Genomic DNA, 26,576 nt, shown 5'->3' with positions numbered 1-26,576 from the left:
GCTCAGAAGTACTGGCCCTCGCTGAGGTTTGATTGCCAGCAGCAGGAAGTTTATGTAACAGTAGTAAACAGAATTTATTTAGAGTTAATGCCCCCTATACTGAACCCAGATTAAAAATAGAAACCCCCCCCACACACCTTTGGCTATTTTACTTTGCTCTGCATCTAGCTGGCAGAATGATGCTGAGATGAACCTGTTCTTTTATTGGGATCTTCCCTGATCATTAGAATCTGTCAGGAATATAAAAGGGCCAAATCCTGCTGCCATTTGCAACTAGTGCACGTCAGGAGTAACACAGTTGAAATTAGTGGAGTTGCAACAGCGCCTGGCAAGATCGGAATCAGGTTCACTCTTTCTAAAAACAACCGGAATAGGGCAGCGGTTCCCAATCTTTGCCAGCTGGGGACCTATTTTGACAATTCAGGAAGACTTGGTGACCCAAGGCAATTCAAAAGCGGGGGGAAGTGGGGGGGGGCAGAGCCACGTGGGGAGACACTTGGCGACCCTTTTGAAATGTAATGGCAACCCATACTTAGGTCCCGACCCATAGGTTGGGAAACCCTGGAATAGAGAGTGAATTTCACCTCTGTTCAGGGATCCCCACCCAAAGGCCTATGCACAAAGTTAGTCCCACTTAAGGCCTATTAGATTGGGCCTTCTGCACAGGGCTGAATTTCTCCCAGGCTATGTCTACACTACAGAATTTTTCCACAAAAACTCGCAGAGCATCCATACCTCAAGCGCGTTTTTGCACAAAAAAGATCAAAAGAACAGAGGGGGTTTTGCATAATAGTTATTCCTCTTTCTACAGGGAATAACTCCTTTTTGCACAAGAGCTCTTGCGCAAAATGGCGTGTGTGGACAGGGAACGGGGGTTTTTTGCACAAAAAGAGACAATCAAAAAAAGCACAAGTGCCTGTATTAGATCAGTGCCTTATCCACGGGGTGCTTGGCTTTTCTGAAGTGGGTGGGTCTCTCTCATCGTTTTATTTGGTTTTGGTGAAATATTTCAACAGGGCTTGTTTTCATGCCACACCAGAGCGAAAAACAAAGAGCAAAACTGACATTTTTCATGAAGTGAAAGTTGTTGTCTACTGGCCCAGTGTTAAGCCACGCTTGGCCCTGTCTATGCTGTGCTCATAAAAGAGCTGGTAAACAGAAAGTTGCATAGTTGGCTTCAACTTCAGTTTATGTCCGTATGCCACATGTTTAATAGTCACTATGGCAACTAAGTATGCTAGAAGCTGAGGTTTGCAGATTGTCTTGCTATAATTGGCTTAGCATACCCCTCCTGTGAATCTGCAGAATAGATGGGACAACCTATGGGTGTGTCTGTAATGGACCAGGCCAGTCCTTGTATCTGTGCAGGAAGACATAAGAGGCTGTATCTAGACTGCATCCCTTTTCCGTAAAAGGGATGCAAATTAGACGTATCGCAATCGCAAATGAAGCGGGGATTTAAATCTCCCCTGCTTCATTTTAAGGGATAAGGAATCTTTCGGAAAAGGCTTTATTTTCCGAAAGAGCCGCGTCTAGACTGGCACTTTTTTTCCGGCAAAGCTCCAAGCTGGAAAAAAGTGGCAGCCATTTTTATGCTAATGAAGCGGGGGAGATCAGGGTGGGGTGCTAGTATAGGGTGGGGAACCTAAGACTTGAGTACGGATGCTGCCCCAGATTTGCCTGGATCCAGCCCCCGAGGGTCAGAGCTCACCCCAGCATTGGGGAATCCGCACTTGTGCTCCAGCCCCTTTGTTACCTCCCTGTGGGACTGGAGCACAGGAAATCGAGGAGACTGGGCCCTCTCGCAGGCACTGGCGTGTGAGGGAAATGTGGAAAGTGTCTTTGTCCTCTCAATCGGGTTTTTCTGTGGTGTTTTTTTTTTTTTTTTTTTTGCTTCTCACTTGTGGGTGGCCCCCGACTGTGGGTCAGCAGCCCCCAACCCAAAAAATGTTCCCCAACCGTGGTCCAGTGGTTAGGGCACTAGCTTCGTGCTCAGAAGACCCATGTTATAAGCTAACATCTCTAAGCAGAAGCTCCCTATGTCTCTTGTTCCCCACTGCCACCACAAGGTTACTCTGGGGATGAAAACACTGATTTCACAACTCTCATGTGTGAGTTTCCCATGTGTGGGTGCTTTTGTAAATTACCAGCAGCCTGGGAAAGACCAGAAGCACTCCTTCTGTGGCTGGCAGGAACACAGCTTTGGCGGACGGGTCAGGAGGTAAAGACGTTTCACTTTGAAGGACAGAAAGCGGGCAGGGAGACTTGGGGACAAGGGAGAATAGCAGGCCAGGCGCGGTGGAATAAATGACATTTGTTTAAAGACACATTAGAAGATTAATGATGGGAGTTAAAAGTGTAAAAGCAAGAGGGCCTAAGTGTAATATTAATGGAATTCATTTTCCTTGCCGTCTCCTGCAGGAACTCTTTGGATGTGCAAAGGGGGGGAATCATTTTACAGTAATAACTGTTATTTATATAACAGAACAGTATTGGCTATATCAAAATGTGAGGTTTCAAGGTAATAACTGGCCCCTTGCAATCATCATTATCCATTTAAAAGGCAATTTCTTGGATGGCAAATGGATGAAGGAAACAGGCCCCAATTCCACAGCCAGTCGTAAACAAGGTTTATTATTTTTATTATTATTATTCAGCGCCCAATCTGATAAGACTGCGTTAAAAGAGCGGAGGGGGAGACTAGAAAAGACAGGGAGAGAAATAGAGAAGCATGGAAAAGGAGCCGATAACCTTCTTATGAGGCTCTGTTGAGAAAGTCGTTCCAAAGAGACGCAAGGCTGCTCCCTTTGGAGTCAAAACTACCATTGTCCTCCCGGGTGAACTCGTTTTGCTTCCTGCGGGGTTTATGAATAACAAAAGAGGAGGTTGGACAACAGCTTCTTCCAGCCTCTGTGGGTTGCTCTTCTTCCGTCGCCCCTTCAACGCACCTCTCCTGGAAGCTATGAGAGAGCTTCTCCAGCTGTTTACCACTGTGGGCCCACATATGCATCTCTCTGTGTTTTATGGGCCTCGTTCCCACGATCTATATACCCTTGAACCTCTTTAATCCGGCAACCCTGGGAAACAGGATGTGCCGGACTAAAGAATTTGCTGGGCCAGGGAGGGCGCTGTAGGGTCTGACCGCGAGGCGGGGGAACGCTGACCTGGTGCCCTGCTCCTGGGGGCATAGGCACCTCCACGCTCCCTGATGCTTTCCAGTACTGCGCCCTGCTGCTTTGGGTGGGGAAAAGTCTCTGGGGAAACACATCATTCCCCCAGCTGCATCGGGCGGGGGTGTGAAGCGGGCCAACACAGCCGCTTCCTTCTCCGCCTGCCAGGGTCCGCAGCACAGGTGTTCCCAGATTAAGGACACCTGGAGTACGGAGTGCGTGCACTACAAACAGCAGTGGGGCTACTGCGGGGCGCTGGCCGCAGAGGCTAGCCACCAGAGTGTACAAATGGGCTGAGATCCCAGGGAAGGCCTTGGCTGGCTAACCTGCACTGCTGTGGCTACACTGGTGTTTTAGCATGCCTGCTCAGCTGGAGCTAGCGCCTGTACATCTAGCTGGCAGTGACATACCAAGCTGTGTATCTGAATGCTAGGAAAGAAAGGGGTGCTAGTCAAAATAGGTATAATTGCCCTCCTGGTGGGGGAGGCTCAGAGAAGACAAAGGATGCTAAAGGGCTATATTTTTCCAAACCATTTTTGCTGGCTGGAGTAGGACCTGAATGAGGAAGTGCATCTCGTGTAGCCGATTGGTCGTAGAGCCATTATCAGTGTCGCTTTCGATGCCTTCATAGCTTATTGAAAGCTGGGTGAAATCCGGCATCCATATGAGTATGTCTACACTGCATGGCTATTTCGGGATACTGCAGGTAGCCCAAAATAGCTCCCCCGCATCTACACAAGCCACCCTGTATTTTGAAATATTTTTTTCAAAATAACAATCAACAGTGTGCCCTTGTAGCCAAGAAGGCTAATGGCGTATTAGGTTGCATTAGGAGGAGCATTGCCAGCAAATCCAGAGATGTGATTATTCCTCTTTATTCGGCTCTGGTGAGGCCACATCTGGAGTATTGTGTCCAGTTCTGCCCCCCCCCCCACCCCCCCGAAAGGATGTGGACGCATTGGAAAGGGTCCAGCAGGGGGCAACCAAAATGATTCGGGGGCTGGAGCACATGACCTATGAGGAGAGACTGAAGGATTTGGGCTTGTTTAGTCTGGAGAAGAGAAGAGTGAGGGGGGATTTGAGAGCAGCCTTCAACTTCCTGAAGGGAGGTTCCAGAAAGGATGGAGAGAGGCTGTTCTCAGTAGTGACAGATGGCAGAACAAGGAGCAATGGTCTCAAGTTACAGTGGGGGAGGTCTAGGTTGGATATTAGGAAAAACTATTTCCCTAGGAGGGTGGGGAAGCACTGGGCTGGGTTCCCTAGGGAGGGGGTGGAGTCTCCATCCCTAGAGGTGTTTAAGTCTCGGCTTGACAAAGCCCTGGCCGGGTTGATTTAGTCGGGTTTGTTCCTGCCTTGGGCAGGGGGCTGGACTTGATGACTCCTGAGGTCTCTGCCAGCTCCATGATTCTATGATTCCATCCTGGTGACTCTCGCTCCACGAGGGTTAAGGGATGGCTCTAAATAGTGTGTTGGTTTGAAATCTGGCACTGTGTAGATGCGCCAAATTTCAAAATAAGCTATTTCGAAATAGATTTGAAATAAGATACAGACTTTGCGTAGCACAAATTGCGTGTCTTATTTCGAGTTTAGAGTGCTGTATTGTGTAGATGCACCCTATCTGACAGCAAACCAAGCTTTTCCTCCAACTGCATCAGGAGTGATCCCCCAAAGAAATGCCTGAGCCACCAACCGGATTCCAAACTGAGCCGGGTCTTTCCCCAAACTTGTTAAGATTCTATTTTTGTTGGCAGACTTTGAGCGTCTGGGGCTGCTGTCTTCTGCTTCAGGTGTTCTTGTTAAGGTGGGCAGAGGCCAGACGGATTTAACTGTCTGAACCACAACTTTATTTAACTTATCAACTCAAATCCTGGCTTATATATAACATAATCTGCAGCCTTTGGATAATTCTATTGTTTATGCTTATCATAGTGAACCTGATCTGGTTCCTCGCTGGATTAATGTAACTAATTCGATATCCTCTCTAAGAAGCATCATCATAAACTTACAGGGGATGTAATTCACTTATGAGAGCCTCCACTCAACCTCTGCTTTTCAGTCTAATCCTACCAGTCTGTTCCACGTTACAGCCCGGTTATCTCTGGGTACGTCCCTCGCGCTTAATTCTTGAGGAGTTCCGTCTCCTGCGATATGTTTCTTCGCATTTCTTTCATCTTGTGGTTTTTAATTTACTTTTTACAATTGATTTTTCCTGCCTCTTGGGTTTCTTTCCATTTTTTCCCTGTTTCTGTTCATCATCTTTAAACCTCTTTCTCTCATCCTTTTCCTACCTATTCACTCTCTCAGATACAGCAGAATCAATATGAAGTGCCCACCCAATGAGCCAGCAAAAATTGTGTGTGTAGCAAGGTGAGCAACATTGTACTGGAAACCTCAGGGTATTCTTAGAAAAGAAGTTTACGGCAGTTAAAGCATGCACTTGCAACTTGGGGAATCTGGGTCCCTTTCTCTGTTTTGCCACTGATTGATTGTGACCTAAGGTTAGTCTCTCTGGGCCTCAGTTTCCCACTTGGACAATGGGGATAAGAGCCCTGTGCTGTCTCACAGGGGCATCATGAAGGCCAATACATGAATGCGTTTGAGTTACTCAGATATCACATGCACACAAAAAAACCTTAAAAAACTACAAATGGTCCTTCAGCACCTAAGGGTATGTCTACATTAGCCTCCCTAGTTTGAACTAGCCACCCTAGTTCAAACTCCTTCATTGCAGGAGGAGTAATGGTAGTCTGAATTAGGGGCTTTAGTTTGAACTACCTAGCCCGTGCCGCGTGTACCCGCGGGCAGGGAGTTCAAACTACTGGGCATTAAAAAATGGTGGCGCCTGGGAACATGCAAATAAAGCCCGGGATATTTTAATCCCGGGATTCATTTGCAAGTTCGAATGACTACAATAGCCACCCTAGTTCGAACCCTTAGAGACTAATAAAAAATGTAGATGGTATCATGAGCTTTCATGGGCACAACCTTCTTCTTCAGATGACTGGAGCAAGGGGTCCAGAGGTACAAATAAATAGGAGAAAGAGAGGGGATGTGGAGGGAAAGAGAAAGATAAAAAAAATCTTGTCAATTAGCATGTCCGTGCTAAATGAGACTAATAGAGTGGACTGTAAGTGCCCAATCTTTAGCTTTAGATGGCACAAGGGTGTGGAGAGTAACAGCCCAGGCAGGTCGTGTCTTTGTTCAAACCTTGATTAAAGGTGTCAAATTTGCAAATGACGGCAAGTTCCGCAGCTTCTCTCTCCAGCTGGTTTCTGAAATTGCTTTGTACGAGGCTAGTCACTTTGGCTGTGTCTAGACTACATGCCTCTGTCGGCAGAGGCATGTAGATTAGACAGATCGGCAGAGGGAAATGAAGCCGCGATTTAAATAATCGCGGCTTCATTTAAATTTAAATGGCTGCCCCGCTCTGCCAATCAGCTGTTTGTCGGCAGAGAGGGGCAGTCTAGACGTTCCCCTGTCGACAGAAAACCCTTTTGTCGACCGCCCCGGTAAACCTCATCCCACGAGGCATAACGGGGCGGACGACAAAAGGGTTTTGTGTCGACAGGGGAACGTCTAGACTGCCCGGCTCTGCCGACAAACAGCTGATCGGCAGAGCGGGGCAGCCATTTAAATTTAAATGAAGCCGCGATTATTTAAATCGCGGCTTCATTTCCCTCTGCCGATCTGTCTAATCTACATCCCTCTGCCGACAGAGGCATGTAGTCTAGACACAGCCTTTGAGCTCCATGAGTGAGCACTTGGGCAAGTTAAAATGTTCCCCAACAAGTGTCCTTGTGTTACCATTTTGAATATTCAAAAGCGGCGAGGAGTCCTGTGGCACCTTATAGACTAACTGAAGTGTAGGAGCATAAGCTTTCATGGACAAAGACCCACTTCGTCAGATGCAAAGATGAAGTGGGTCTTTGCCCACGAAAGCTTATGCTCCTACACTTCAGTTAGTTTATAAGGTGCCACAGGACTCCTTGCCACTTTTGCAGATTCAGACTCACATGGCTACCCCTCTGATACATTTTGAATATTGTGTCCATTCATCCTTTGAGACAGAGACTGTCCAGTTTGGCCAATGTCCATGGCAGAGGGGCGTTGCTGGCACTTGATGGCATAAATCACGTTCGTGGATCTGCAGTAATGGGAGCCGTGTAAGCCCCTAAGAGATGTTGCCATGTCTAGCAGCTAAAGTTCAGAACTGGGTGTAGGGAGATTTGGGATCTACTCTCAACCACGTGCTCTTGAGTAAGTCACAAAGGGTCAAATTGTCAGATGTGACAGTGTGCTTTGACGTCAGCTGGCATAGCGGGTTGTTAGCCCTTCTGCAGCGGGCCAGAGAAGTCTCCAGTCAGATGACCATTTTGAACAGTTTTAGCCTAAATTTTGATGTGCTTAGTTAGCCCATCTCCCAAGAGAGACAATGCTGTTGGCCACTCTTAGAAAACAGCATGCTGGGCTAGATGGGTCATCGGTCTGATCCAGTCTGGCCGTTCCTATGTTCTCACGGGGTTGTTGTGAGGCTCCGTGGATGGAAGGCACTGTAACATTGCCAAGTATTGTATAAACGACAGGTGGTACTTAGACATCCTTATCGGAGCCGTCTTCTCTGCCTGCCTGCCGGACCATCCTCACCTCTAGAGGTTGTATCCCTGGGGGCATTGAATCTCACACATTCATGCAGCCCCTTTTTGTTTGGAACGGAGCTTCTCACATCTGGTAAGTTTTCAGAGTCCCGGAGCACTGTCTAAGACGCATGCACCAATTAGAAGTGTCCCTGGACCGGTGCACGCAAGGGCGCCATTTTGGGAGAGCGGGGGTGGGAGGGGTCCGAAGACGCGCACACCGGAATAGGGCTTGCTTTTCCTTCTGTTCTCCGACTGTCAGGGAGTGAGGGGAAAGTTCACAGCTTTGTGCATGCCTCTCGCTCCTGGCTGGTGAAGGGGAGGAGCAGAGGAGTAATTCACGAAATCTGTGTACTTTCCCCTCGCTCCCAGACAGTCAGGAGGATGAGGGGGAAAAGCAAGCAGCATCCCGGTATGCATAGTTGCTGCCCCCTGGCCCTCCCAAAATGGCACTCTTGGGTGCCCACATAAGAGTGTGTAGTAGGCACAGGGCCGCTGTTGGACCCAAACTGAAATAATACGAAGGCAGCTCTGGAGTGAGGTCAGAGCAGTCTTCCTGTGGCTGAGAGGGGTTAAGAAGAAATGGAGTAAGTGCTAATCTGGTGTCACCTGGAAGCAGCGCTTTGCTTTTGCAAATGTAACAGAGCTCTGAATTCTCCCCCATTAAATGCAGGGTCACACGCCCTGTCAACAGCGAGCAGACACAGACACTGCGACTGGTGCAATTAGTGCTTCTGCCACTAAGAGGGCTGCAAGGGAGTGAAACCCTTTTAAAGGGGTCCAAAGGAAAGCCTCCTTCCCTCGCTTCACCTCTGGAAGCAGAGACGAGTTAGCAAAAACTCAATTAACGCAGCACACCAGAGAGAAGGCCGGGAGATATTAAAATAATCTATTAAATTCCTGGGGGCTCGGTAAAAGTGAAAGGAGGAACAGTCTGAGGGAAATTGGATCTGAAAGGCTTCTGCAAGTGATGCAGAAATTCTTTAGCATCTCATTTTGATGTGTCTCAGTGGGGAATGCTGGTTTTTTTCCAGTGGCAGAGCAAACAATCCTGAAGTGCATCAGCCAGTGCGCTGGTCACAATTTTCCAGATTCAATGAATCACCTTTGTGCAATTTAATTATATGTCCGGGGCATCTGGGATATGAGTGAGGCGGGTGGTGGGTTATCTACCACCTCTTCTCTCTTCTGGTCCCCCCCGCCCCCCTCCACACACACACACACTAACCTGAAATGAACACCCTTGGTATCATTTTCCCATGTTTTCACGATCATCCCCTACTCTACAAACTCCTTCTCTGTTCTCTTGAACCAAACAAATGCTGCCTAGACACTGAACTGTGCTTGGCCACCTGGCATCTATCCACCCTTCCCCATTAGGGTTGCCAGGTATCCGGTTTTGAACTGGACAGTCTAGTATTTGAACTTTCTGTTCGGGAAACAAATTGAGAAAATAGTAATGAGAAAATAGAAACTTTATTCAGACTCAGGTGTAAAGTGTCGAATTTTAGCATGAATAACATGAATAACTATTATTCATGCTAAAATTCGACACTTTACACCTGAGTCTGAATAAAGGATCTAATTATCTTACCCATTACGAAGATAGCTTCCCCAATTATCACCTCTAATATCATTAACTCACAGACATTTACCTTCCCCCCCATCCCCCTTCTGTTCTGAAATGTGATTTGTCCTTTTCATATGTGTTCATTTTTTTAATTGTATCCTTTGGTATATATGGTTGTGACAATTTTCTTCCACTATTTGATCTGAGGAAGTGGGTCTGGCCCACAAAAGCTCATCATCTAATAAACCATCTTGTTAGTCTTTAAAGTGCTACATAGTCCTGTATTTTGTTCCTTAGAGAATGGGCTTTCATGTAGCCTGGCTTATTTCTGAACTGAATAGCTAGTGTCTGAATTAAACCACAGGATCCTTACTGCAGGGGCCGACTCTTTGTGGTCAGGATGGTGCTGTGCAAACACATCATCTGTGCAGTCTGAACCTTTCTCTGCCACTGACTCGCTGTATGACCTTGTCACAGCTGCTTTGATTGCAAGGCCAGAAGGAATCACTGGGATCTTTTAGTCTGACCTCCTGTACTATACAGGCCAGAGAGCTTCGCCAGAATAATTCCCAGAGCAGAGCTTTGTGAACAGCTTCCAGGTCTGATTTTCAAAGTGCCGGTGATGGACAATCCACCAGCATCCTGGCCAAATTGTTTCACGGATTAATTACTCTCATTCTTAAAATGTTATGCCTTATTTCCAGTTTGAGTGTGTCTAGCTTCAGCTTCCAGCCACTGGATTGTGATACACTTTTGTTTGCTAGATTAAAAAGCTCAGTATTGAATATTTGGTCCCCATATAGGTACCTATAGACTGTGATCAAGTCACCCCTTAAGCTTCTCCTGGTTACGCTAAATAGATTGACCTCCTTGAGTCTATATTTTCCAACCCTTTAATCATTCTCGTGGATCTTCTCACAACCAATTTGTCACCGACCTTCTTGAATTGCAGGCACCAAAATTGAACGTGGAATTCCAGCAGTGATTGCTCCAGTGCCAAAGACAGAGAGAAACATTAACCGCTCGACTCCTGCTGGAAATGACCCTGTTCATGCGCCCCAGGGTCGTATTAGCTATCTGGGTCACAGCGTCGCACTGGGAGTGCGTGTTCTGCTGATTATCCACCACACCCCCCAATCAGTTTCAAAAGATACTGCGTCCCCGCACTGAGTCCCTCTTCCTGTCTCTGGGGACTGTATTGGGTTTCCCAGTTCTCAAGCCATGTGGTTTGTGACACCGAATTGGAGCTTTGCCAGAGTTTGATGGTTTTTGCATCTGGGCTTGGAATGTTGACATCCGTGGGGCAAGATTTCCCGCCTGGTGTCTGCAAGAGACAGAATACTCTGAGCCAGCGTTGCTATTTCTCAGACTCGTCTCTGGTTCCAACAGACTGTTTTTGTGTCATGCTCATGTTGCCAGCTCCCCCAAAATCTGCATTCTGCAAGGCAGATCTCTGTCAGCAAGCCAGGACCTTGTCTCAGGACAGTGCTTGTTCCCACCTGTGTAGCGAAGGGAGCGGGGGCAAGACCCCTCTCCTAGGCACCTGCCATCAGAATGACAGGATGAATGGTTCTTTGTTTTACCTGGGTAAAGGTTTTTGGTCAGCACTGGTGGTTCTGACGTACCAGGCGAGGCTGAATGGGTCTGACCCAGTGTGTCTCGAATGCCACTGAGACGTTCACCCTTGAGTGAACCAAACCAACCACTCAACAGTGCAGTGGTCTGTGAACGTAAGCACGGCCAGACTGGGTCAGACCAAAGGTCCGTCTAGCCCAGTGTCCTGTCTGCTGACAATGGCCAATACCAGATGCCCCAGAGGGAGTGAACCGAACAGGGAATCATCAAGTGATCCATCCCGTCACCCATGCCTAGCTCCTGATAAACAGAGGCTGGAGACACCTTTCTTGCCCATCTTGGTTCATAGCCATTGATGGACCTATCCTCCATGAATGTATCTAGCTCTTTTTTGAACTCTGTTAAAATCCTGGTCTTCACATCTTCCTCTAGCAAGGAGTTCCACAGGTTCCTTGTGTACAGAGTGAAGAAAAACATCCTTTTGTTTTTTTAAACCTGCTACCTATTAACTTCATCTGGTGACCTCTAGTTCTTATATTGTTGGAATAAGTAAATAACTTTTCCTTATTTACTTTCTCCACATGGGCCATGATCTTCTAGACCTCTATCCTATCCCCCTGTAGTCTCCTCCTTTCCAAGTTGAAAAGTTCCAGTCTTGTTAATCTCTCTTCATATGGGACCCGTTCCAAACCCCTTGGCTACGTCTACACTGGCATGATTTTCCGGAAATGCTTTTAACGAAAAAGTGTTCCGTTAAATCATTTTCGGAAAAGCACGTCTAGACTGGCAGGACGCTTTTCCGCAAAAGCACTTTTTACAGAAAAGCGTCCGTGGCCAATCTAGATGCGCTTTTCCGCAAAAAAAACCCCGATCGCCATTTTCACGATCAGGGCTTTTTTGCAGAAAACAGTACTGTGCTGTTTACGCTGGCCCTGTTGCGCAAATGATTTGCACATGAGGGCTTTTGCCCGAACGGGAGCAGCACAGTATTTCCGCAAGAACACTGACGATCTTACATGAGATCGTCAGTGTTCTTGCGGAAATTCAAGCGGCCAGTGTAGACAGCTGGCAAGTTTTTCCACAAAAGCAGATGATTTTGTGGAAAAACTTGCCAGTCTAGACACAGCCCTCATCTTTTGTGTTGCCCTTTCCTGCTCGTTTTTCCAATGCGAAGATGAATGTCTCGCCTCAGTGACAGATGGATGCAGCTCCTGGGGAAGAGATACCACAGCCCACTGCTCTTCATGCAAGAAGAACTGCCTTTCCTGAGATTGCAGCGTGTGTATGCCTATGCAAAGGAGGAAATAGCATCCAGTCAGCTGGCAGCATTCTTCCTCAGCTGCACCAGATGAATCATGTTTACCTGGGTACAAAGATAAGACCTCCCCATGGTTATCTGATAGACAAGTGGCTCTGGAGTATTATCAAACCCTATCCATAGTCATGGGCAGGCTCACTTGGGGCTTCAAAAAGAGCTGGAACCTGCTGTTTGCATCCTAGGCAATTTGGGGGCAGCTGTTGCATAGCTATTTTTTTATTGTTTAACGCATGCAAAACAGTTATTAAGAAAGAGAATAGAGATGCTGCATTTCAGGCAGTGGCAATACAAAGCGCTGTGCTGACTTCCCATTTCCCCCCACCTCATTCTCTGTCTTCTGAATTCAGTCTCTCTGGATCTCATACACGAGAGAGGAGGTCCATTGAAATGCAGCTTTCCAATGTTGGCCGAAAGCAATAAATAGCCCGCCGCTATGCTGATCTGACAAACGCTATCGAGTCTCTTTGGAAGGCAAGTCTGAAGTTTAGATATCTTTCTCCCTCTCCCGTTGAGATTCTTTTTTTCTTCTGGAGTAATAGCAGACTATATATTTTTTCCCTAACCAGCAGTTCAGAGACTAAAATGGAACCACAAACGCACCTGTTTCGCCACTGGAGTTCGTCTTGAAAGACCTGTAATGAGGGAGTTCGTAAATTCCTTGCAGTTTACTAAATTGACAGCCTGAAGGGCTGATATTGTATCCAGCAGAGGGGAAATTCACAAAATAAGCAAATCTTTATCCTAACCCCAAAAATTGGAATTACCTCCTTATCCAAACTATTTTAGGTTACAAAACTGATTAAATTGTGAGCTAGCAGCAGGCAAAATCAGGTGGTAATAGCAACACAGCAGGCCTATGACAGGCCTGCGACATGCCGAGAAGAATGGGAAAGAGACGTGGGAGGATTTGAGGACAATCCCCAGTGCAGAGGTATTTTCTGTGGCAGAGCAATACTGCTAGTGGGTGGCATTTCACAGGGGTTAGTATGTTTCAGAACAGCATATGATGCTTAAATCCACTTCAGGGCCAATGACTTAGCTGCATAAAATCACATGCTTTAGAATCATTTGTCCATGCAGGATTGAAAACCCAGGGTTCCGAATTCAGTTCAAGTGCTAGCATGCAGCTGAATTAGGGATGTTACGTAATGGTTAACTGGCTAATTGAGTAGTCGATGGAATTTCCATCGACTATGCGATTAATTGATAAGGGGCGATTTTAAAGTGCAACGCTGCAGTGGGGTTAGCTCCTGAGGCCAGCGCGAACTGGCTCAGCTCGCTCCGGCTCCAGGACTCTGGAGATCTGCCTCCTCTGTCCTCTCCCCTGCACTGCAGAGACAGTGCTGGGGGGAAACGGCTTTTAAGCTGGCCCCCCCCCAGCCCTGGCTTCTGCTACTCCCCCCTCCCCCAACTGCTGCCTCTGATACAGAGGTAGCAGGAGGGGGAGGGGAAGCGAGTAGTCACATTGGGTAGTCAACTACTCAACTAGTTGCTTACATCTCTACTCTGGATGGAACCTAGCTCTTTTGCATGGTCTGGTTTGAACTCAGGATATGTTTCAGTTCTGAGCTTACAAATCATCTTGGGAACATACCAGGAGTTGGAAATACATTTAGGATATAAGCACATAAAATGTGACATCCCTTAGAGCCCTGGGTGATGAGCAGTGTTCTCTCTAATCTTTTCCAACAACGTGTGGATTTTTTCCATCTGTGTGCAGAATAAATGTTATGTGCATTGAGTCATGTGCAAATGTGCATTGAGTTATGTGCATTGAGTCATGTGCACCACCAACAGAAACACAAAATTTAGCAGGGGGTGCACTGCTAATTAGCTGGGCAATATTTGAATTTCCCCTGAGCAGCTGCACAAGCATGCAGCTTACAGAGAGCACTGTTGATAAATACCCTTGGGACAGGCAGGACTCCAGTCCTCAACCCCCCCTACCTTCAGGGGTTCCCTTATCCTCCCTACCTTCCAATGATGCCAGTTTCAGCACTCAGGAATCTGGTGTTGGACTCCAACCCTCAGCCACCACCAGCTTCCTGACTCAGCCACCACCAGCTTCTGGAGCCCTCAGCCCTGGAACCATTGATCTCTGGATCCGAGAGTAGGTACCTTATCCACTGTGCCACTGGAGGGGCCCCCCAGCAATCTGGGCCCCCCTTATCCTTCCTTAGTTCCAAGGGTGCCAGGTCCACATTGGTTGAGGGTGGGTCTCAAACACTCAACCTTCGGCTCTAAAGGCAGTGACCTTAGCCACTGGATTTTAGGAATTGAACTCTGTTCCTCTTGCTTCCATAACATTGTGTATTCAAGGCCCTCGCATGGAAATAACAGTTGCTTTTCACTGATTGTAGGCTGTCAGTACATCCCCAATGGTATTGAAAGCCATCTTAGGAGATGTAATGACACTTAATAAACTCAAGGTCAACAAAACAGTTTTGTTGTAGCAGTATATAAACCTTCCAGTGCCATCTGTACCCTGTTGTTATTGTAAAAATGCCAATTCATTAGATCTTAATTGGATTGTGAATTAAGTAGTGATATGTAATAGGCTAGGAGGATAGAAAAATGAATGATGAGGTCAAAAAAATGGCTAAGGCGAGGTCTCAAACACAAATCATTTGTAAAAGAAGACATCAGTGGCTAGCACATGTGTTCCAATAACCGACTGCTGATTTTGGCTCTCAGTTGGAAGCCAGAAACGGGGGTAAACCTGGGATGACTTGGAAACGTACCGTTATCAACAACATGGAAAGTTTAATTTGAAATGGGAGGATTTAGCTCACATGGCAGCTAATAAGCAAGCATACAGAATGTGGGCAGTCCAGTGTGCTGAACAGCACGGGATGGGCTAAGGTCTATGTCATAAGCATGCAGTTGTCTCATCTGTTGGCTTATGTTACGATACAGTTCACAGAATAAAAACACAAGGAGAGCGGACGGCTCAGATGAATACAAAGCAGAGCTTTTAGCCTCGTAGACGGCAGCTGGATCCCAGCCTACAGCAGGAGACGAAATTAATTGCTATCTGAAAATGGCTGGGGGTCTTTATAGGGTGAGTTCTTCCGTCTCAGCGCAGCTCCAAGCAGACAGCTCTCCACACCACTAAAACAACCCCAGCGATTGAAGCTAACCGGTCCTCGGGTCAGCAGTGTCAGCAGAACGGACAAGGGTTCACTGAGTCAGGGAGAATGGGCATTTGTCTTGTTCCTAGAGGAGTTCCTTCAAGAGTAGGGGAGACGCATTGGAGGAGAGTGGCACTCTTGCATGTGTGCCGGGGTTAGGTTGAAAATGCTACAGTAAAACTCACGCTGTCTGTGTTTTCTGCTTCCCCCTGTTTAAAACTAATCCCGTGTGTGTGTGTATAGGATCAGGAACTTATACGCTGAGATAATCAACCACGATTCTGTAGCAGAAGCCACCGTCTCTTGGGAGACTGCTTAAAAAGATTAGAAAATGTGCTGTAGAAACCATCTTTGGTAGGGAACAGCCCACATCAGGGGGTTGCAAACATTTTTACAACCGTTTACGTTTGCCTTGGAATACACCTCCACTCCCATTCACTGTCCGTATCTTCCCCATGACAACGACAGCAACCGTTCATACTGAAAGGAATATTAAAAAAGGACAGACTATTTTTTAGCTACTATTCTAGTGCAGTTTGGCGGTCGGAAGGAGGAGGAGTTGGCTGCATGAGATCAGCTGTTCCTCTGACCACCAGGTGAACTAATAGATGTAGTTTTTATGGCTCAGCTTTCAAGTGTTCATTAATCTGAGGCCCCTGTTTAAAATTAGAGCTGGTTGAAAATGTAGTGTTGAAAAAAATTTCCAAGAGAAAATGGAGTGGTGGGGTGTGTGTATGTTGCCGCATGGATATGTCTTAAATTAAATGTCTCCAGACTGTTTTATTGTAATGGATTTTTGGTGGGTGGGGGAGTTGACAGGGGAGAAAATGAAAAATACATTTTTGGCAACCCAAATGTGAACGTTGATAGCCTGAACGCAATGGAAACGTTTCAGTTTTTGGCAAATTTGGGGGGGGGGGTTAGGGCAAACGAGGGGTGTCAAACTAGAGATGTCAAATGCAAAAGTTTAACTGGCGGGCCCGGGGCACAGCTGCTGCTGCATCCTGGCTGCCTGGGATTCCATCTGCCCTCACCCAGGGTGCAGGGCTGAGCTGCTGTGGTTGGGGTCCTGCCTGCTCCCTCTCAAGATCAGGGCCGTGGCCACGGCCGGGATTCTGTCTGCCCATGACCGGCATGCGGAGGGCTTCCTGCTTGTCCCACCTGGCATGTGGCAGGGCTGGGGCAAGGCTGCTGATGTGGCTGGGGCCGGTGCTGCAGGAGCTGCCACTCTGTGCCCCCTGTCCATGTTCCTGCCCCTGAACCAATTAACCGGTTACCTATCCGGTAAGCCCTAGCACTTCCCGGGTAACCGGTGACCCAGGTCACCATTTACATCCCTATTGCAAGGCTGAAAACTTTTTAGGAAAAATGTAAATTAACACTTGATCCATTTTCAAAATTTCCCTCGAGAACCACAAAAGTTCTCTGGCCAGCTCTGCTTGAGCCCTTTGGGACTTATTTTCAGAAGCATGGAGCTTCTCCACCTCCCGTTGACTCCAATAGAAATGGCTGTTGCGCAATAACTCTGAAATTCCAAGTCAAGCCACAAACCAGTAGCCACATTTACAAGTTTTAGCCCTTGATTCTGTTACAGAAAAGTCCCTGAAACTTCTGAGGAGGAGACACACGTTGTGGCTGGCGAGAGAAGCAGTAAAGCCATTCTTAGGCTAACAAAGTTCAAAGACTTACTTTAAATTTTTCAGGACTGAGATTTACTAGATACATCGCTCCATATTTTATAGATGGGACGAGATGAAAGTGAATTTAAATAAGGACGTTAGTCTGCATTTAATGATGCTGTTATTAGACTACATTTGGCAATGTATCCCCAGACATAAAGTTTTAAAATCAACCTTTTAAAATATTAAATTAATCTTTTGGTCCTGCCAGATGGAATGATAAATAAAACTCAATTCCTCCTCATTACCCAGTCAGATTCATGGGGTGGTTTAATATTTGGTAAAAATTAACTAGTCTCATGTGCAAAAACTAAAGATACAAAATTACAAGCCCTACAGGGAATTAGAAAGGAATATTTGAAGGAATTGGCTAGTTTGCATGGGGGTGTGTTCTGCTTTGAAGATGGAATCATGAAGGCTTCACTGTGTGTCCTAGTTCCTATACTACAATGAACTATGGAGATTTTCCTTTAGCTCAAGAAACTAGGATCTTGTGCTCATCTATCCCATATAAGAACGGCCGTATTGAGTCAGACCAAAGGTCCGTCTAGCCCAGTAGCCTGTCTGCCGACAGTGGCCAGCCCCAGGTGCCCCAGAGAGGGTGGACCAAAGACAATGATCAAGCGATTTGTCTCCTGCCATTCCTTTCCAGCCTCTGACAGACAGAGGCCAGAGACACCATTTCTATCCCCTGGCTAATAGCCTTTTATGGACCTAACCTCTATGAAATTATCTAGCTTCTCTTTATCCTAGCCTTCGCAGCCTCCTCTGGCAAGGAGTTCCACAGGTTGACTACACGCTGTGTGAAGAACTTTCCTTTATTAGTTTTAAACCTGCTACCCATTAACTTCATTTGGTGTCCTCTAGTTCTTCTATTATGGGAACTAATAAATAACTTTTCTTTATTCTTTATTTAGATCTAGTGGGATGATGAACTTTAGGAGATATCTGGGATCCACTCTCTATTGCTGTTATCAGAGGGAGATAAGCAGGCCTCTATGTTGTTAGTCTGTACACATCGGGGTCTTGGGGAAGGCACTTACGTTGCCCGTGTTTAAAGCTACCGCTAACTTTCTGCAGTGTGCTGGGTGCTGGTAGGACATTTTCTTTCCCCTCACACAGGTGTTCTCAGTGCAAGCTGCAAATTCAGGGGCATTCAGATTGAGAGTTTGTGGAAAACGGGATAAGCCACAAAGTTCAGACCCAGCTTCTGCTGCATTTGGTTCTGGAGATACCGTGGCTGATTTCTCTTTGCTGTCGTGATGGAAGAAAGGGAGTAAAGGGAAGCCAAAAAAAATCAGTTGGGAGGCGATTCCTTCCCCTGGCAATGTTATCATTCACAATAGCCACTAGGCATATTGACTTTACAAAATCCTGCAGTCAGAGTTCCTGGCCTACGAAGGAAGTTACATCACAAGATGAAGATTCAGAGAGGTAGCTGTGTTAGTCTGGATCTGCAAAAGCGACAAGGAGTCCTGTGGCACCTTGTATACTAACAGATGGATTGGAGCATAAGCTTTCGTGGGCAAAGACCCGCTTCCTCAGATGCATGTAGTGGAAATTTCCAGAGGCAGGTATAAATATGCAGGCTAGAGATAACGAGGTTAATTCAGTCAGGGAGGGTGAGGCCCACTTCTAGCAGCTGATGTGGAGGAGAAACTGCTTTTGAACTTGGCTAGCCATTCACAGTCTTTGTTTAATCCTGAACTGATGGTGTCAAATCTGCAGATGACCTGTAGCTCAGCAGTTTCTCTTTGAAGTATGGTCTTGAAGTTTTTTTGCTGCAGGATGGCTATCTTTAAATGTGCTACTGTGAGTCCAGGGAGACTGAAGTGTTCTCCTACAGGTTTTTGTAAATTGCCATTCCGAATATCTGATTTGTGTCTGTTTATTCTTTTACGTAAGGACTGTCCAGTTTGGCCGATGTATATAGTGGAGGGGCATTGCTGGAACATGATGGCATATGTTACATTGGTAGATGTGCAGGTGAATGAACCAGTGATGGTGTAGCTGATCTGGTTAGGTCGTGTGATGTTGTCACAAAGATGAAGATGAAGATTGACTGTCCAGGCTTTGCAAATAACGTGTATGTAAGTGGAGCAGAGTAGCTGGTGTTGCCTGAAGGAATAGTGGGAATGTTTGCCAAAACATCTGTGCGGGGAGACACATCTTACAAGAATAGCTAGCTGCCATGTGTTTCCTGATCGGAAGTTGGCTGGATTTGACACCCTGAAAACGGGAGCAAAACGGGAAGAGGAGGCTCTGGAGTGGATCTATCTATTCGCCTGCCCATCTGTCCCTAGACAGACCCATCTGTTTGTCTCCCTGTTGCATGTTACCACTGTATTCAAGTACCTATAATATGGACAATATAAAGTGCAGACCCTAGCGTCTGCATCTTCTAAATGAGCAGATGTAACTGCTAACCAGTCTTTGCAATATTCTCTCTCTTTCTCATTTATTCCTGGTACAATCTGTGACATGGCCAGGCCAATTTCTTGGGTGACCTAAGAAAATAAACAAATGGGACTGACTGGAAATTTCAACATATCACGTCTCTTTTGTACTCTGCTCCTTATACCATCAGCTAAGTGCAGGCCCCAAATGACTGAGGACTTTACAGCTGCCACTCCAAAGTCTGACTTGTCTTCCACCAGCCCTGTGTCGTGTGAGCGCCATGTAAATGTCAGACAGGAGGGGAAGTAGAAAGGGCGGGGGGAATGGGAGAGGGAAGAAAACCTTGTAAAGATGATTCTGCTTGTCAGCTGCCCAAGTGCTCCAGAAACACGCCCTGGACAGTCCTCATCTTTAAACTCCAACAATCTCTCGCTGCGGGTGAAATGTGCCAAATGGGAGCGTTTCTCATTAGGTCCACTCAAATAGCTGTGAACTTATGTGTGGGTTTGCTTGTTGCCTGTTTGCCCAGTGTAGCAGTGGCTGTCGTTTTCGAGCTGAGCTGGAGACGCACCTGAATAACTGAGCGGGGCGTGTGCGCTATCCAGTTTATTTCTCTCGCCTGTGCTCCATTTGTGGGCATGCCTCGGTGCCTCTCTGTGAGGAAAATGCTCCTCGCTGTGTGTATCCCTTGATGGAGGGGGAGAGGGTGGCTTGCTGCCTCCAAGACCTGTGTGAAAAGAAACCCCAAATCCCAGTGGGTATTTCATTATAAACTCTCAGTGCAGGCTAGATTGGCCTACATGGTTTCTCAGGTTCCCAAGTAGGGTTGCCAACAGTGACGGAAGCTATTCTGGGAGATTATTTTCCCCCAACATGTCATGTCATTTCCTTAAAATATCTTATTCTGAGCTCCAGGGTTGCTTTCAGGCATCACCGAGGGATTGATGCTGATTCCGGGATACTCCAGGCCGATCCTGGAGGCTTGGCAACATGGGTAATAGTGAGGATAGCTCTGGGCTGTGCCAGCGGATGAGGAAAGGGTGAGGCATGCAAGCATTGTGCCTTCCATAGATCGACTTGCATGGAGAGGAGCTTAGAAGCAGGGTACCCGACCCCTGTACAACAAAATGCAATAGGTGTGCTTTCCCCTGCTGGCCACCAGGGGAGCCATGCCTGCAATGCATTGTGGGAACATGAGCCCCTCCCACAGCAGTAACCGTTTCCTCTCCGTAAGATCAGTGCAAGTGTGGCTATCGCCTGCATGGGTCTCCATGCATGCCCACAACTGAATCCTTATGCAATTATCCTGGAATCAGGGCTAGTTCTAAGCCCCTCAGGAGTCTCAGCCTGAAACACCTGGCTAATAGGGTATTGGGAGGAAACTTCTCCTGGGGGGCAGGTTATTCCACAACTACCTACCTTGGGAGTTTTGCACCTTCCCTTGAAGCAGTAGGTGCAGGCCACTGGAGACAGGACAGTGGACTAGGCAGACCGTAGGTCTGACCCAACATTAAAGTTCTGATGACAAGGACAGACTATTAATTGTCCCACGTGGTGGTTCCATGGGGTGACTTCTGCAGTCTTCTGGTCCCAGCTGGGGATTTCTTGCCTAGCCCAATGGTTTTCAATCTTTTTTTCATTTGCAGATCCCTGAACGTTTTTGAATGAGGATGCCAATCTTCCACATAGACTGTGGAGTCCCAGGGATCTGCAGACCATAGGCTAAAACCCACTGACCTAGCCAACATCTCCTGTAACTTCCCTTATGCCTTTCTGCGCAGATATCCTCTTATTTTCTCCCTCCGCTGTTAGAGCAACACTGTGTTTCAGGTTACAGCCAATTTGCTTTGTTTCCGCTGTCTGTTTTTTCTTAAAAAAAAAAAAACAACTTCTGCAGCAAAGTGATGCCTTTCAGAGTTTTAACAAGGCCCCCAACTGCTCTAAGCAACTGCTCTAGGTTGTGTGTGTGTGTGTGTGTGTGTGTGTGTGTGTGTGTGTGTGTGTGTGTGTGTGTGTGTGTGTGTGTGTGTGTGTGTACACATATTATACAGCAGAGCCTCCCAAATTCATCCTTTGCTAACCTACGCACCGCAGGGCCTGATTCCAATGTCATTGAGGCTTGATTTACACCCATGTATCTCTCTGTTGGTGAGAGAGATGCTGGTATCAAACCTGCAAGAGGTAGATAAGCATCTGGCCCCTTATTAGTCACACACCAAAAAATGATGTGCTCTTCCCAGCTAAGATTTAATAGCTAAGCCCTGCAATGAGCTGTTATTAACAAGACTCAGCAAACCAAACTGCAGAAATTTTACTGACGCGCTGTGAAGTATTTGGATTACTGCTAAACGCCAATCTATTTTTACTGTTTAGAAACAAGCAAACAAACAAAAAGGGCTCTTTAATCTCTCCCCTGCATAAAATGGATTTGAATAGGCAGATGGTTTTGCACCACGCCTTGATGCGCAGCAAACTTGGCCCCAAGAGATGAGATCAAGAGTCAAGTGCCTTCTGTTGAAAAATATTTCTCCCATCACTCGCACCCTGGCCCACTCGCTTCCGGAAATATCCAGACTGTGAGAGCTGATGCGCTGGTGTTAGTGCGGCACAGAGACTATGGAAAATGAATGAACAAAGTGCATTGTGTTGGGAGTATGTGTGTGTGTGTGTGAGAGAGAGAGAGAGAGAGAGTCACAAATCTCAATAAATCATAATTGCTCTGGTCATTTATAGAAGTGTTGGACCTGTCCCTGCCCAGGCATCCAAGGACACAGCATCTTCCTGTTTGCTTTGTACCAGGGTAGACCTAGGAATTTCAATCCAAGACGAGGGCCATCCTGTGTTAGGTGCTGCAGAGACTAGTTAGAAAGATAGAGCAAGTAAGACAGTCTTGGCTTTGGTGAGCTCCCGATCTAAGTGTGAAAGAAGATGAGACAGAGTGGGTGAGGTTGGGTGAAGTGACATAAAATAAACAGGGCTTAGTGGAAATGCCCACGTCAGGGCTCACTGCATACCTACCCAATGCCTGATGCTAATTCAGGACATCAGTGGGAGGGTTTTGCCTGGATCCAGCTGCCAGATCGGGGCCTTATTTATCGATATAATTATCTAGCTGGTTCCTGCGCTTATATAAATATTGAAAACTGACGAATAAAATTGACCACGACAGTCAGGCTTTTCACTGTCTGCCTGCTGCGTCATCACAAGCCTGTGGCGGCGGAACGGTTAGGTTCTGCTCTATTCTGTGCCGATTGCCGTTTCCAAGTTACTGACCTTTTGCCTTGTTTCCTAGCGGCCATTTTGGATGACCCAATGGAGTGCAGCAGAGGCGAGAGGCTGTCCATTACTCTAGCGAAGAATCGTATCAACCGTGCACCAGAGCGCGCGGGGAAAGCCAAAGTGGAGGTGGACATTTTTGAGCTGCTGAGAGACAGTGAATATGAGACCGCTGAGACCAGTACGTATATTACCATGTGACCGTTTCGTTCTTTGCCTCTGTGTCTACACGGCAGGTTTCCAGTGGCTGGTTCTGCAGAACTTTGCTATTGAGTGTGACGCTCCCTTTGGAGAATAGTCTCCTTATAATCCAAGGGGGCCGCTCACTATAGTTAGCTCTACTGTCACAAGCACTGGAAGAATCAAAAGCCCATGTTTCTAGACTGTTGGCTCTCTAGCTTTGACTGTGTTTTAAAGGCATAGAAGCTTCAGGGGGTAGCTAAGTTAGGCTACGTCTAGACTGCATCCCTCTGTCGACAGAGGGATGCAAATCAAGCACGCTGAAATTGCTAATGAAGCCGGGATTTAAAGCAGAGCGTGCTGTGCCCCGGGCTTCCCGGAGTCAGCCGCTGGTCAGTTTCAGCAGCGGCTGACTCGCGGAAGCCGGGGGCAGAGCAGCTGGGGTGCTGCCGGGTTGGTCCCGCAGTGCCAAGTGGCGGCGCTATGGGACCAACCCAGCAGTACCCCAGCTGCTCTGCTCCTGGCTTCCCCGAGTCAGCCACTGGTCAGTTTCAGCAGCGGCTGAATGGGGAAGCCGGGGGCAGAGCAGCTCCAATTGTCCGGCTGCCCAGAGCACTTCCGGGTTCCAGATGGTGCCAGACCATCAGGAGTGCCGGACCATTGGATGCAGGACCACTGGAGTTTTACTGTACTAACACCAGATACAATACAGACAAAGAATCATTGGCACCTTCATTGTTTGGTAGGTTGATAATGTCCCAGCTATCAGCTATCATTATTTAATCCATTAGCATGAGTATCAAACTTGTGAATGAATTGTAGTTCCAGTCCTTCCCTGTGTATTTGGCTTGTGGAATTGGTCTGTAACAAAACAGCCACTTGAAGATGTGTTAATGAATGCCCAAGGTAGATTGAAGTGTTCCCCAACAGGTTTTTGTATGTTCCCTTTACGGATATCTGATTTGTGTCTGTTAATTGTTTCCTGTAGGGACTGTCCAGTTTGTCCAATATCTGTTGCAGTGGGGCATTGCTGGCATTTGAGGGCATAGTTTACATTCTTGGATGTGCATTTAAATGAACCTCCGATTTGGTTGCTTATGTGGTTGGCTCCAGTTGGTCACAGCTACCCAGGATATAGGAACTGAGTAGGCCTCCTTTTTGAAAGTGTGTGGGCCCTTTAGTGGTACTCACAAGTTGTTTAAAGGTGTGTTACCCTTTTCACGGACACATCACCATGCTGCTAAAGTTAACGGCCTGCCACATTTCTCCATAGACGAGGGTATCTCTTAAGGTCTCGCTGTGCCACTGTACCATGTCGGGCAAAGACGCTGTATGCCATTGGGTCAGCATAATAAAACCATCTCCCCGAAGAGAACAAACAGCTGCCAATGTAGTGCAAGAACCTTAGAGGGGCAGTTTATTTGCACTCCGGACTGACATAAGTGGTCCTGATAGTGTAGCCATAGTCTGAAATTCAGGTGAATACAAAATTTCCGCTGCAGAGCTGCCTAGCAGGGCTGGTGTACTCTGGATAACTAGATTGACTCTGCTACGTTCTTCAGGAGGGTGAACAAACCACAGTCTTGGATGATGTCGTTAAGCCCACGTCTCTTCTGGTGGTTGACAGTTCTAGGTGGATGAACCTAGCTATTGCCTCTAAGGGAAGTGGATTAACTACAGCAAGGGGTTGCCGTAATGAGCATCCACACCGAAGCACAATGTAACCTCTAGCTTTATAAGTGTAGACATGATCCACTGAAGGCATCATAGGCATGCGCAGCACATTTCATTAGGGTGTGCACCCAGGGAATTTTTTTTTAATAGGCGAACGTTTATTGAACATTTATTGAATAATCATAAAGGACATTATTTTTATTAATCAAACAAACTAAAGAAGCTAAAATTTAACTAAACTTAATTTTTTTAAATTAACAACTAACACACACACCCCCTGCGCATGCCTATGCCTTAGAAAAGGGAGAGGGTTTTACAACGTTAGCTCACATTTCTCAGTTGACAGATTTTTAAATTCCACTTAGTGCTAGGTGTCAGCAGAGACAAACACGGTAGTTGGTTCAGACTTCAACGTATTTGTTTACTCTAGGTGCTAAGTGATGTTTTTAAATGATGGCACATTGTATATTAAAACTCTTGAGCTGTTTTCCTAGAGGAAATTTACACCCTATATTGCTGTCAGATTCCCTAATGTAGACTGATGAGTAGTTTAGATATGCCCTAAGGTTTCTTCCTCTAGATTCCAGTTGTTGACACTCAACATCCATGACATAGAAGCCGACTCTATTTTTATTTCTTTTATCACTGAGGTGTGTTAATAAGTCAGAGGTCACCTAAGTCCTTTGGTAATTTGTAGTACTCCTAGCCCTGCCAAAATCTTGAAAACCTATAATTACGGCCCCTCAGAGACATATCCCCTAGAATTCATCAGAATATGATTACCTCCCAGTAGAAATGTTTTTAAGCTTACCCCATAGAATTATTTAAAATGCATGGCTGCAGGAGACATCAAGAAGTCATCCAGAGCAGGCCTCAACAGTGAGGGAGAATTATGCATAGCTAGATTGTCCCTTGTAGGTGTTTGTTTAATCTGTTCTTTAAAACCTCCACTGACGGGGATTCCGCAGCCTCCCTAGGTAACCTGTTCCAGTGCTTAATTATCCATAGAGATGGGACGTGTTTCCTAATATCTAGCCTAAATCCCCCGAGCTGCAAACTAAACCAATTACTTCATGTCCAACTCTCAGAGGAGAAGAAAAGAATTGATCTCCGTCCCCGTTATAAAACAGCCTACTTATTTGAAGTGTTACATCCCTCCCGTTCTCCCCCTCCCCTTTTCTTTTTAGCATAATATAGCAAGGCTGTAATTCTCCTGTACCAGTTGGTTTTAAAAGCCTAGAGAAAGGATGTTAAATTATACAGACACACAAGATGGGTGAAGTCATATTTTTTATTAGACCAGCTTTGCTGGTAAGAGAGACATTTGAGTTACGAGTTACGTAGGGTTCCTCTTCAGGTCAGTGTCAGCTCAACAGTGTCTCTCTTCCGCCAGCAAGAGTTGATCCCATAAAAGATATTACCTCACCCAACTTATGTCTCAAGTAGCCTGCAAGAACACTGCAAATGCTAAATGATATCCTTTTTAGAGCAGCCCTGTTCAATCCTCCTTATGACACCCTTTTAGATACCTGAAAACTGCTATCGTGTCCCTCCTCAATCTTCTCTTTTCTAAACTAAACAAACTCAATTCCTTCAGTCTTCCTTCACAGGTCATGTTCTCTAGACCTTTCATCATTCTCGTTGCTCTTCTCTGGACCCCCTCCAATTTCTCCACATCTTTCTTGAAATATGGTGCCCAGAACTGGACACAATACTCCAAATGAGGCCTAACCAGTGCAGAGTAGAGCTGAAGAATGATTTCTCATGCTTTGCTCACAGCACACCTGTTAATGCATCCTAGAATCACGTTGGCTTTTTTTGCAACAGCATCACACTGACGACTCATATTTGGCTTGTGGTCCACTACAACCCCTAGATCCCTTTCTGCCGTACTCCTTCCTAGACAGTTGCTTACCATTCTCTATGTGTGAAACTGATTGTTCCTTCCTAAGTGGAGCACTTTGCATTTGTC

At 46.5% G+C, this 26,576-nt stretch overlaps 1 protein-coding gene across 4 annotated transcripts in view; it reads left to right on the top strand.

The window, feature by feature from the left end:
- The window catches only part of GRIK4 (glutamate ionotropic receptor kainate type subunit 4), a 365,968-nt gene that overhangs the window by 215,491 nt on the left and 123,901 nt on the right, over positions 1-26,576 (top strand). For all 4 annotated transcript variants that reach the window (XR_012897765.1, XR_012897766.1, XM_075909747.1 and 1 more), the window contains exon 3: positions 22,767-22,931. Coding sequence is in view for 2 of the 4 variants with exons in the window: in XM_075909747.1 (XP_075765862.1) it covers positions 22,767-22,931 (165 nt within the window). In the remaining 2 variants the exon portion in view is untranslated. The remainder of the gene's footprint in view (positions 1-22,766; positions 22,932-26,576) is intronic.

Source organism: Pelodiscus sinensis, chromosome 26 (assembly GCF_049634645.1).
Source record: "Pelodiscus sinensis isolate JC-2024 chromosome 26, ASM4963464v1, whole genome shotgun sequence".
Classification (NCBI taxonomy): Eukaryota; Metazoa; Chordata; order Testudines; family Trionychidae; genus Pelodiscus; species Pelodiscus sinensis.
The sequence above is the reverse complement of the archived record's forward strand: the minus strand, read 5'-3'. Positions and strand labels throughout refer to the sequence as shown.